At 43.5% G+C, this 13,830-nt stretch overlaps 1 protein-coding gene across 1 annotated transcript in view; it reads right to left on the bottom strand.

Moving 5' to 3' along the window:
• Positions 1 to 13,830, bottom strand: part of SCML4 (Scm polycomb group protein like 4) — a 46,719-nt gene that overhangs the window by 7,066 nt on the left and 25,823 nt on the right. The window contains exon 5 of the mRNA XM_064448631.1: positions 8,357 to 8,623. Within this exon, the coding sequence (XP_064304701.1) occupies positions 8,357 to 8,623 (267 nt within the window). The remainder of the gene's footprint in view (positions 1 to 8,356; positions 8,624 to 13,830) is intronic.

Below are 13,830 nucleotides of genomic sequence, written 5' to 3'. Positions count from 1 at the left end.
GTGAATTACGTTAAAAAACATGAAACCCTCAGGTTCCTGCTGGGGAAGGAAAAATGTGCCAGCTGCCAGGCTCTTAAACCGAGCTGCCCCTGCTGTCTGATCTGCAAGCAGCGGGGATCTTGGCTCAAGAAGACACCACCCTCCCACCTGGAGGGAAAGCACTTCAGCACTAAACAAAGGAGTTTGCCATTGAATGCAAAGGCTAGAGGATAAAAATCAGGATTTAGCAAATAGGGTTTTTTCCCTTTGCATTCAGATATTCAGACTTAGAACTTAAAGGAAGGTTTCTAGTCTGTATTCTCCTAATCTTATGCTCCCACAATGCTGATGGTCCCTAATGAATGCCTACTTGGAAATCTAAAACACAAGCAGATGAACATTGTACATGTGACTTTTTAATGGTATAAGCCCTGGATGATTTAAGGTCACTTCAGCTTGCTGTAGCTTTAAATCAAGTGAATAAAGGCACATTGGAATGAAAGTGCATTTATGTTTTTATTCTTAGTCTCCACAGAATTATAAATCCCAACCTCCACGTGAATATAATTTGCACCCCCACTTACGCTGCTTCACTATTACAAGAACTATATTATGCTAGGTTACAGGAAAGCTGGTCAAATTTGTTTATACCCACACCAAGCAAACTTTGCATTAGCAGGCAGCAGCACACAGATGTATAACATGTAACTTGCCCAGACCTGCTCCTCGCTTTCCATTAAGTCTCAGTTTTCAATGAGAGAGATGCAAATGGTAAGCAAGCAGGGACTACAGAAGGCAGAAAAGGAAACAGAAAAGTGCAAGTAGAGGGAGACCAGAGGTACTTAAACTGGAGCCTGGAGAAGCTCCAGGTAGACAAGAGGGCAATCAGAGCTGCTGAGGGGAGAAGGGCTGAAGTCTCCAGAGAAATACTGAGCTTACAAAGACTCAAAACACAATCCTAATGCATGTCAGCAAATGGAGTGGGCTGGGTTTGTGCCTTACGTAGATTGTCGTTCCATTGACTTCAACAGAGCCATGCTGATTTATATTAGCTGAGGTTCTGCCCATATATGCACAATAATGGCTTTATGTGCATATTGGTAATCTTTTTTCTTGCCACCATGCTCATCTTACAGTATAATGTAATGAGGTATATTTTGCAGTTACGAAGGATGAACTCCAGTAAGCAGCAGTGCTATGAATGTGCAAATCTGGTCGATGGGCTTCGTAATGGGATGTGATGTAAATATCATGATAATTACACTCTCATTTGCTAAGTCACTGTTCTGGATATAAAGGACAAGGAATAGCTGCAGGTCCTCTTAATTAGACAGTGAGGATTGGTGTTCATATGGACTCAGGCGACCCTGGGCTCCGCTCACAGAATAAGTGCAATACACAACGGTACAGGCACCATCTGGAGCCTTTGGCATGAAACGATGAAAACAAAGAGTGCAAAATGAGCAGGGTAATCTTGGCCAACCCCTGGATCATCAGTAATGTTGAGTAACTTTGTCAGGGACAAGTGGGAGAACTGAGACTTGTCTTGGAGGCAGAGGGGTGAGCGTTTGTCCCCTACCTGATCTGCTGATGGTCTGGGTGCCAGCTGATGTGTGGAGATATTGGGCACCTCGGGACGCCAGACCAAAGGTTTCACAAAACAGCTGGAAAATACAGCGGGGAGAAAATGGTCTGGCCGTGCCCAAAGGATTGCAGAAGTTTCTGCGCTACTGCCATAATGTGGTCAGGGGAGATGTACCACGACTGAGGATCATATTTTTTCCCTTAAATTTGTATGAATGTAAGGAAAGCCCAGGGGGCTTAGCCTGGGATTCACACCAGGCACAGAGAGAGCAGCCCCTGGCCCAGTGACTTCTGCCTGCAACCTGCTGCTTCCAGAAATGCCAGGAAAGGGCAAAGGGAAACAGAGACAGCCGAGAGCAGTTGGGAGCCTTCACAGGTATTGAAAATCTCTGTAATGAAAGGAAGGGGGATGAGAAGAAAAGGTTGAAATGACAGGGGGATTCTATTCATTCCTTCGCAATCTAGCAATCAATAGCATAAATCTGATTTTTTTAAGGACAAATATAAAAATGACCTTTCTAAAGAGACTGCATGGCTAGTACTCTTTGAGGTCCTAGCAGGTGAAAATAACCCTTTCAAATCCCTACCTGAGGTATAATATAATATAAAAACATGAATTATGTGTAGATACTAGTTGTTCAAAGATTGTTTTGTCTTTATTTACCTATCTAGAGTCAAGTCCTGGATTCTCTGCTGCTTTTTCATGAATTAAGATGTGTTATTTTACATGTGTGTAATGGGCTACCTTTAAATGTTGTTAATAAAACTGGCATACCACCAGCTTGCAGGCAAATATCTTGAGCACAGTGTGTAGCTGGTGAGTCTAGAAACAATCTGTTTTTCCATATCTTTTAAAATGTATTTTGTTGTTTAATTTACTCTGGCTTTTTAACATCGTAGCTTTCACATTTAAGTGTAATCTCTCTATTTACAAAAGAAAATCATTTCATGTCTACACAAAGGCATGGGGTACAGGCAAAGCATCACTTTGCTGAAAGATTACATTACGCACAAAAGTGTTTGATGGCAGCAGGGCAAGTATTATACATTTTTTTCTTATCTGAAGGTATTCACACTTAACCTAAGAATTAGATAAATGAGGAAGTCTCATGTCTCCCGGGTATCCTATGCCATCCTGTCATCAGAATTAATCAAGATGATAATGAATACTCAGATTACAAAGAGATGGGAGTGCTCACGACCAATAATTATTTTTAGAGATCGTAATCTAGGTCAAATCCAATTTCCTGTTTTTGACAGGTGGCAAAAATTTGTCAAATTAATGGAATGGGATATGGAAATTTAGGTAATCAGAGGGAAGCACTTCCCCCTCCTGCCTGAAGCAGTGTTGGGGAAGGAGAGTGAAGAGGTTCCTCTGCAGGGGAAGGTCTCAGGGCATCCCAGTTGAGGCCATTGCCTGTGCAGAAATGGCTGGAGATACCAGGTCAGTGTCCAAAGGGTAGCGAAGCCAATGGAACGACTTGGCCTGGCTTGGTCTGAACTCTAACCCCATGCAGGCTTTTTTCTGCCTCCCACCTCTGGCCTCAGCACCTTCCTGAGAAGGAGGATGGAGAGAGAGAAAGCCAACGGCCAAATGACTGCAGGGGCATGACAAGGAAATCCAATGCTAAAATGGAGTTAAACCTGCAAAAGAAGGAAAGATAAATAACAGACTCCCTAAACACATTCTTGGCAAACAAACAGAGCCCAGAGGGAGTACGGTCATTGATAGATAAGAGTGGAAAGGGAGTGACAGATGAACTTTAATATTGCTGCAGGCCTAAATGATTTCTTTGCCTCAGGGGAAGGGGGTGGGAATGAAATTTTAAAAGGTTCTCTCTGATTGCACTGGAGCAGATAATAAGGAACAGCAGATCTACTGAAACTAAGCAGAAGTAACAGACCCTCAAAGACGCAGAGAAATGGGAATTATTTTTAAAAACAAACCATCTCCCACTATAAACAAGGACAGAAGGAAAGCTTTGTAGAAGACACTTTTCTAAAAGTCTAGGGCAAACCAAGCAGGAGAAGAGGAGAGGCATCAGAAAGCAGGTGTGTGGGAGAACACAGTTACGGGATATTTATGGGCGCGGCAGGGGGTTGACAAGCAACGATCAGCAGAGAACTCTGGAAAGAAGATTGAGTTTAGCACATCTGTTTGCACTGGCAGGTGCTTGCAGGAGATGCCGTGCACCACCTGGCTGGTGGCCTCAGCCCTGTGGCGTGGCAGGGCAGAGTCCTTGTCCCACCAGCGCAGTGGCTGCTCCCACTCCCGGCATGGCACGAACCGTGTGGGGATGCAACGTTGCAGGTGCTCCTCTGACTGCTGCAAGAGCAGCCTAGCATCCAGCTGCATGAGATGCAGCCATGGGCTAGCATTAAATATTTATTTGGGCTTTTGTTGATTTGCCTCTCTTTTGCAGGGGCAGGGGGAAAATAGGCAGCTCACTGAAAGCATCGAACTTTTCGGGCTGCAAATGTCCTCAAAAGTTAACAGGCAGGCTGTGTTCGCTGAAGAATTGGTACCCAGTGCTGAGCCCCGCAATGCCGTCGGCAGCTCCTTTGCCACTGCCTTGGGGAGATGCTGGATCTGGCCCCCGCAGGGTGCTTGCAGGATTATTCTGGAAAAAGAGAAGCTTCAAACCCTGTGCACCCAAATGTTTTCAGGAAATAAATGTATTAGCAAGCAGGATTGCTTCTTTAACAAAGGCCCTCAGGCGATAATAATTAACTGCTAATATTGGATAATAAAATCTACATAAAAATAACAAGCTACAGGGCAAGGTTAAGGTTATTATGTTGTGGTTGAACACACAATTCTTCATACTTGGAATAAAGGCTTTGTTATGTAAGCAGGCTTGGAAAGGTTTATGATGTCCTTGACTATTCCTTTCCTGATTTAAGAGCTTCAATTTGGCAAATGATGACAGGAAAGTGCATGTTTATCTATTAGCAGCCCCAACTGGCTTTCTGAAATGAGGATTTTTGTTTTTGGAATTTTTTAGCATAATCATGGAGAATTAGGCATCAAGCTTCCAATCGCATTAATGAGAGCTTTGAGGTTTAATCTCATCCATTCTGCTTGAAAGACATGTTCTGCTATGCACTGAGATATGTTTTATGGTTATGGTTTTTTCCATGATATTTGCCCACCATGATAAATAAGGCAAGCTATTTTTCAAAAATATCCATAAATAAAGAGGATTGGTTTGAGGTTTCAGAGAGAAATTCTTCCTTTTTTTAATGAGTCCTGCCCATCCCTGCCTTGTAAATATGCAAACCGAGGAGGATAAGAACAGAGACTGGCACGCACCACTTACTCATCTTTGCTCACTTATGATTCAGCAGCATATAAATTATCCCTAGAAAGAGCAAAAACACACAGAGAAGCATCGTAGTGAGAGCGCAGATTCCAAAGACCTTTGCAAGAAAGACTGTGTGAAAACGGTAATCAAATTCTAGTGTGGCTGCACTAAGGCAACTGCAAAAAGATGTGTATATTAAAAGTGTGGGATTGCTAGTAAAAGTGAAAGCTGCATGGTGGGTGAAAGTACGATGGCTGCGAAGAAACACAGTCTCTAATTTTAAGAAGGAGCAGGCGATGCTTTGTAGGACTCTATGGTGGGAATTCCAGTGTTACAGAGCTGAAGCTATCGCAAACCGAGGAGGAGATGAAACCAGGCTGTGACCGGAAACAGCACAGTTTCTTTAATGCCAGAATTTGTATTTTAATCTGTGGGCACCTTGACTTCATGGGTGTGACTGTGTTGCACATCACAACCACTGAAAACTGCCTGGCTGTGTCTGAGAGCAAATGGCTCTGCTCTGCCTCAGAGGACACAGCTCCTGCTGTAGACTGCAGGAGACTCTCTGCTGGAGGCTCCAGAAAGCATCTGGGTGGATCAGAAGAAATGCAATGAATGGCGGTGGCACAAACATGCGCTAGCTGTTTGTGCTGATGTAAAGTGATGCATATTGGTAGAGCACAAGGGTTGCTATTTCTCCTGTTGGAGACCTTGACAGCAAACCCACCTCCATATGGGTTTGCACGTACCTTTATGGTAGACTGTAATCTACAATGGATGATACCGGGACTAATAAATTGTTAATAATTATAAATGATCAATATCAGCAAATTAATAGCCATTTTCATTATGTTCACTGCATAACTGTTAGTTTACTATTGAGCTGGTCAAACATCCCAGAGATCCCAGATGAGCTAGACTTTGCAAGTGTCAAATGTGTGTCACATAAAAGATACTAAGCAGTTTTGGGATGAGTCCTGTTACCCCAAAGTATCATATGTAGCAGCTTAAAGTCACCTGTAACTGCCTCAAAGCAAGAAAGTATCATGGGTGCCTGGACCAAAAGCATTCTCTTCCTCTTTGCTCCTCAAAGTGCTTTAGTATGTCTCAAGGTAGAGAAATATAGGAACCTGCAAAGCCTATTGCATGGCCACTGTATGACTCTTCTGAGACAGGGAAACAGTGGCACTCACAGTCAGAAACAGGAAGGGAAAGTAATTTAGATAAGCAAGGTTAAGGAGCTCTGATTTTACGCTTCATCCCCTTGAACATAGATTCAAACCCCTGATACCAAGGCTTTTCTCCACACAACACATTTTTAAGCACAGGAACCCTACCATGGTATTTTGTGGGTGCTAAAAATGTGCAAAGCATTCAATAAGCCATTGGGTGATTCAGGGAAGAAAGATCTATCAAGGGTTACTAAATATGAATCCACCACTTCTGGTTCAGGAAACCCTGAGTCACAACTTTCTGAAGGTAAGCACCACCATCTCTGCACTTATCCTTTTCCTGGGGGTGTGCTGCTGTCTCATGCTGGAGACAGGATGCATGGCTAGACAGGCCTTTGCTCTGAACTGCTCTGACCCTCCCTATGTATTACATAGAGATAACAACTAATCTCAAGCAGAATGATATTTTCAAAGCAAGCAAGTAATAATGTTGTTAAATCTTGAGTCCTCACAGCTGCCAACTAAAAAGCTTGACGAAAGGGTTCCAGTTCTGCTAGGAGGCTCTAGGGAAGCAGTGGGAGAGGGGAAAACTAATCCTGTGCACAGTAAGCCTCTTGTCCTCCCAGCACCTGATTATGCCTGCCCAAGAGGCACTGAACAAGATCTGAAAGAAAGTGGGTTTTCATTTCCTTTTCTTTGTAACTGAGGCCCCCGGTTCTTAGTGACAATCTTTTAAAAGTTGTTTGCAGTAGTGTATTTCTATACTATCCACTTTGCTTTGAATAAAGTTGACTGTATAAGTAAAGAAAAAATAATTATGAGAACCAAACGCTTAGTTGTGCTCTGTATAATAGAGTAACATGGGGATAAACCAAGGAAACAAGTATGAGAGAATAATAACAGAGTGAGCAATGGTTTGGGGTAGGTATTGAATATTTAGAAGGCAAACTTAGATAAACAATGAAATACAAGGGTCAATACTGGCAATAAGTGTCTTGGAAGAATAATATTCTAAAATACTAAGTAGCTGAAGTTCAGGAACAAGAAATAATACAGGTGTTGGGGAGGTGAGGGATGTAAAGGAATTATACAAAGTAGTCTGCAGCTACTGGAGAGAGGCTCTGGAGTGGCTACCAAGCAAGAATATGCAGAATCACTTGCAGTTTCCAGGGGAAATGTAAGGGCAGAAAGACAGTGTAATGAGCTAATGGTAGACAAAGGAGCTAGGGGAACCAGCAAGGCTTCTGCAAATATATCAAGATTTAAAAAAATATATACTAGAGTGACAGTAGATTCGATTATTAAATAAGGAAGGGAAAGAAATTAATGACTTAAGAATGGCTGAGACTCAAATCCTTTGTTAGATCTATCTTCAAGATGAAAAATGCATAAATGAAGTTTGAATAATTAGTAAGGGGTGAAGACACTGTTTGAATCACTACTGATAAAGACCTGTTAATGGAGAGCTTGGAAAATGCAAACAAAGACAAAGTTAACAGAAGTTTAGGAAATTAGCTAACCCTTTTATTGAACCCAGGTCATTTCTAAAGAAAAAAATCATGGCTACTAGGGAATAGAGGTAATGGGCAGAGCAACTGATGCAGCAAACATAAATCCTAGCAGGGTAGCTGGACAAAAATACAAAGAGAGGGAAGAAGATGAGATATTGAATGCAGTGGTTCCCATGGCATCCCTTGAATTTGCAGATAAACTTGTGACTTTGCTTCCTGAAAGATAGAAGAGCCTTGAGCAATAGCTGGATGATTTCTTAAAATATATGTTTTGCTGGGCACTCTTTTTCAAGGAAAATCTGGCCTGATTCATGATTAAAGGGGCAGGATGGGCCACACAGCTAGGAAGCAAAACCTTTTGCTAAAATGGTTTGAGGTAGGCACTAATATTTAGGTTTGCTCAGCATCATATCTTGTACACAACTGGTGTCACACAAATGACAGGTACCTGCCTGCAGGCAGTACCAATCTAATGTATAAGGAATGCCTTAACGTTAATATTTATATTTATACCTGTAAGTTGATAATGGCAGTTGTGATTGCCACACAATTATACGTAATACGTATGTTTACATAATTAATAACAGCATTAGAAAACATTCACCTTTTTACTTAATGATGAACAGATTGATTTTGTGTTTACACAGGTTATTATTTCTCCTTCTAAATGAAAGCGTGTGTGGTCTGGATGGATTTCAACCCAGATCAACCTCACTAATTTTCCTGGGAATTTGGGAGTGAGTTAAGACTCCAGCATGGCACCAGCATACCAACACACATTGCTAAATGGAAGATGTTATATTACCACTTCTGTTTCCTTCGAGATAGGTCCCATTCCTCGTTGGGCTGGAGGTCTGATGTTGCAGGCCAGTAGACGAGGACCCTCCTGAAGATATCTGGGCAGGACGATGGCTACAGGAGGAAGAGGAGCCTCCAGCAGGGCGTCCATCTGCAGCACTCTGCCGCATGGCATACATGGACCCCATGCAACTGAAGGCAGAATCGGCAGGATCCACACTGTACCGCTTCATGTTCGCAGGATCAACCAGGTAGTCCTCAGGTATGACTGTTTCTGCTCAGGAAGCCAAGACATAAAAGAAACATCAGTAAAACAGAACCAATTTTAATTTAGCCCTTTAAATATTTTTTTTTTGGCCAAAATTCCCTTTTTTTGGCAAAAAGTTTAACTCTATTTCTCACTTCCTGTACAGACAGCTGGCTTCAGGAGGGATCCTTGCTGAGAATTAATAATTAATGAAGGGAAGCACAGCTACTCGGAAGTCAGTAGAGTCACAACAGGGAAAATATGGCTTGATGTGTGACTCATCCGTGTTGGCTTATGGCAATATTCTCCATAAAATCCTGGGCCACTGACTGGCAGGTCCCTTTTGCCTCATGGTGCTCCCTGAATACCGCTAAGACTGGAGGATTGTGCAGCGATTGTTTGCTCTGTCTTTCATTTAAAAACATGAAAGTTGAAAGGAAGAACGCAGAGGAGGACAACAGGACAGGCAGTTTGTTGGGTTCATAGCACCTGACAGCCAGTAGACAGGAGTGAAGGTAATAAACCAAAGCGTTCTGGCTGCAATTACCAAAATTAATCAGAAAATATCCTCAGCTGGAGAAATCCATCAGTCCTAGTATCCCACAAGGAGAAGAGGCTTGATAGCTGATGAGCACACCCAAGGTTTATCATGGGCAGAGACAAGTGATTGAGTCACTTGGACCTGGCTCAGGTTCAGACACACATGCCAGCATCACGGACCTAAGTTCAGGTCCATCTTGCTTTGCTCTCTGACTGAGACCTCCACGTCAGTGTCGTTGTCCTCCTCTGGCCAGTCCCAGTCTCCTTCCAACAGGCTTTGATGTCCAAGCTCCTTCTTACTTGCCTTTTTTGTCTTCACAAAACATAGTCAAAGGTCTTCCTCCTCCTCATTCCCATTGCCATTTTCCCTCCCTTCGCCCAGCCCCAGCACCCTCTACACCACCACCGGGATACAAGCAGAGTCCCTGGAAACCTATCTGATATCCAAACCTTCATGTAACACCTACAAATACTGGCAACCTGTGCTCCAGAGATTCCCACTCTCACTGGCTGAAACAAGGTATTAATGTCAGGCAGGCAGGGAATCCCCAGATTAGGAAAGTGCCTCCCATTGCCCTTTGACATTTCTTTGAGCTCTTGGAAATACCACTTTCCTCACCGTGCATACTGTCCCTCCAGACACATCTGAGCAGGGTGAAACTGCCCCATGTGGTGTTGCACATTTCCTTACCTGCCTGAGTAACACTCTCCTCCCAATGTATTGTGTAGCCTTATTGAGTAACAAGAATTTATGCTGTAATTTATGCTACAAGACCCAAACCTCATTGCTAATACATGTTGAGGCTGTATATATTAGAGCTTTCCTTTTAACTTACATTTTTACTCTTTTCCTTTGAAAAAAAAAAAACAAACCTTGGCAGCTGCATACAGTAGTTGACATTAAACAAACATGATTTAGTTTGACAAGTCAAATGCTCAAGAGTTGTGCCATGCCAGCATCCTGGCTTGTGTGTCAAGCCACAGCACAGATGTTTGTTACATGATTGCCTGACTTTGTATTTTCTTGCTGCTCTCTTTTAAAACTTTGTCCTGTTGTGGGCCAAGGCTGAACTTGCCATACGGCAAATATCAGATCTGAAGGCCTGCTGTAAATGTGAAGTTTCCTCACTTTTAGGCACTTGCTTTTGCAAACACAAGTAACTTCCCATTAGCAAGGCTTTTCTCCCTTAGATAATTTGGATTCTTACAGCATGCGTTCAGGTATCCTGCTGCTTTCTGCCAGGGGTTTCTGAGCTTGATTCTCACACAAATACAGATAGGGTATAGTTCAATTGAATTCAACGGAGTTTAGCTAACATAACACTGGCATAATAGAAACGGGAATCAGACACTCTGAACCTTTCTCCCTAACCTCCAACAGATGCCAAAATTGTATAGGAATCGAGCTAAATACCTTGCTTTTCAGACTCCTCCCAATAAACCAAAGAAAATCCAATCAAGCCTTCTCATTCAAAGGAATTTAATTACTGTGTAGAACACTTGCAATAAAAGCCTCTTACACATAAAGAAGACAGCTCTTTCTGCAGCATCCTGCCTGCACCGCATGGAATAATTATGCCTCTTGTGAATCATTACCTCTTTATTCCAGGAAAAGAATGCTCTTTTAATATGATTACAATATGAAGAAGACACAGACTATCACAACAACAAACAGCACATTAAAAAATCCCTGCTAAATAAACAGCACACAGCTTTTATTACTATGGATATAAATGACTCCAAAATTTGTGAGCAGACACCAGGGATTTTTTGACTGATGTCAGACTCTCTCAGTAGTTTATGTTAAATAAGACGTGTGTGTGAAAGCTCCCCGTAGAAGGACACCCATGAGTTGGGTGTGAGACCATGCCTATGATGAGGGGCGAGATGCCATCAGTTCTCTTCCTGACGCTGCCTAAGACTATTTTCTTGATCCAGATCGATTTATTTCACATGTTTCTGCTTTGGGCTCCAAAATGGGAGTAATGATGCCTGTTGCCACAGACCAAGCAGGAGCCTCCATTCATTACTGTTTGAAACATGCCCCGGTCGAAGGTGCTCCGGGAATTTGAAAAGTGATATTCATGTCTTCATTGGGCAGGGGGGAGCAGGGATTGTGTCAAGCAGCCAGTTTTCTAAGCAAGCCTTTTCAGAGCTCCTGATCTTCAAGTTGACAGGAGCGGTCAGTAGATTACTAGAGCAGCTCATCAGACTCACCTCCTCCTGACCAAAAGAAGCTCCTGAGGAAATGCAGGTCACAATTAGATTAGGGAAAATGAGACTGTGCGTTCAAGGATTTGTGGTTACAGGTTTTAACTTGTACAGTTTTAAAAGGTGCTGGTCAGCTTCTGTGCTCCCTGCTGAGTGTGGACTGCTTTGTAAAACTGCACAAACTGACGCACCTTGAGCGACCGTGTCTCTGTGAGCCCATGCCCTGCAGCAGTCTGCCCAGCCCCAGGAGAGACCCCCACATGGGAGGGAAGAGGCAGGCAGGCCCAGGGGACTTTCAGCACACAGAGAGAGCCATTATGCCCCCGAAAGGTGACACAGCTCCTGATGACACTTCAGTGCAGGAGAAGACAGCTGCATTTCATGACCCCCCCTCCCAGCAATAGAGCAGGAGATGGAGGTGACTGGGGACAATCTGTACGGATTCACCAAGGATGAATCACACCTGCCCAACCTAACTTTCTTGTATCATAAAACAACTGGATTTATGGGCAAAGGGAGAGCGGTGGGTGTCATTTGCCTTGACTTTAGCAAGGCTTTCAACACCTTCTCCCACAATATTCTTGCATCCAAGTTAGAACATTATGGTTGGGATGAGTGAGAAACTGGTTGGATGACCAGGCTTAGGGTGGCAGTTAATGGGTTGTATGGAGGCCAGTAAAAAGTGGCGTACCACAGGGGTCTAAGTTGGCATCCAGGTTTGGTCGCTGCAATACCAGACAGAAATGGGCAAATGGGTAAGTTCAGCAGAGGGCCATCAAAATGCCTGGGGCCTGGAGCACTTGCCCTGTGAGGAGAGGCTGGGGGAACAGGTCTTGTTCAGCCTAGGGGAGAGGCATCTTGGGGGTAGGAATCTGACAGCAGCCCCACAGGACCCATGGGGACGTCACCAAGAAGATGGAGCCAGTCTATTCACAGTGGTACACGGCAGGAGAACAAGAGACAATAGGCAAAAATTGAAATGAAAGCTTCAGATTGGATGTCAAGAGAAACCTTTTCCCTGTGAGGACAGCGGGGCAGTGGCAGGTGTTGCCCAGAGAGGTTGTGCAGTCTCTGGCACTGGAAGATTTCCAGACCCAGCACAGCCCTAAGACCTGGTCTGACCCCATAGCTGACCCTGCTTTCGACAAGGGGTTGGACCAGAGACCTCCTGTTGTCCCTTCCCACATGAATTGTCCTCTGATCCTATGACAGACATCTCCTCCACTCTGAGAAGGAGCTGCAGAGGGTGGGAGAGGACCATGGTGAGGGCTCAGGTAAGTGGTCCAGGGCCCCTTATGGTGGCACGGGAGGCAGCAGGAGGGATGGGCTCCACTGTCCAGAAGCTACAAAAGAGTATGGAAGCTTTTTGTGTTCATATTTCTCCAGCTCCCTGTTAGTATGTATCACAGAGAAGCTGCGCAAGTTGGGGCTCGACCAACGATATGTATAAAAATTTCTGCATTTTGTAAGCTCCCAGAAGACCTTGTAAAGTGCATGGCTTTCACAGCTACTAATCCCGCTTTGACCAATTAGGGAAAAACATGTTTTCTAAGACAAAAGAAGAAAACATAACTCTCTACTGAGGTTTAAAATGAACAGTTTCATAAATCTGTGGCTTAGCCCTTCTGTATTCCGTTGCACTTCTGTATTTTATTTTCTAATAGTCAGCAGAAGGGCACACACTACTGAGAAATTACTACGCAATGTTTTAAAGCAGGATTTATGAGAAAGCTGTTTCGAACCTTTGCTCTGAGCACAGTAGTCTCCGTTACAACTGTTCACTACCCTGAGATGCTCAAGCCATTTTGGCAGTTTTCCTTTCCATGAATGGTCCACAGGCAACCAGACTGAAAAGTGCAAGTCTGTTACATCCAGCACACCTTAAAATGCAGCAAAGGAGAAGAGAAAAAAAGCAGCTGCTTTCCCAATTTAAAAATGCACATTTCTTTAAAGTAGCAGCCTGTATGGTTCCTAGCCAAATTCCTGAAGATGGGTGAGCTGAGAGTTAAAACAGCATGAGAACCTAGAACTCGCATCCCAGCTCTGCTGCAGACCTCTGGGGTGACCTTGGTCAGGTTATCTGTCATCTGTGGACCACAGTTCTCCATTAGGATGAAGAAAAATACTTGTTTTGTCTTTCACCTCTGTAACCTTTGCCTCGACAGTATCTGTATGCCACTACAGAGTGCTGCATGGATGTGTACTTCATGTGTGAATGCAGAACACATACAGTGAACTTTTGGGAGTGTCTGGGAATAGAGACACTCCAGAAAGCCAAAGAAATTATGCCTTCCATTGTGCATTAGGAAAGCAAATGGAAATAAATTTCAAGTCAAGCAGGAGATGGAGAAGACTGTATACCCATGAAGATGATCCTTAGCTAATGTTTTCCTCAGCAGATCTAATCTCTCACTTTTCTTCTTTATCTTAATTTTTAAAAACCCAACCAACTTATTCTGCTAAATTTCTCCTAAGGGTAAAAG

This window comes from Phalacrocorax carbo, chromosome 3 (assembly GCF_963921805.1).
Source record: "Phalacrocorax carbo chromosome 3, bPhaCar2.1, whole genome shotgun sequence".
NCBI lineage: Eukaryota > Metazoa > Chordata > Aves > Suliformes > Phalacrocoracidae > Phalacrocorax > Phalacrocorax carbo.
Note: the sequence above shows the minus strand (reverse complement) of the source record. Positions and strands in the feature narration are given on the sequence as shown.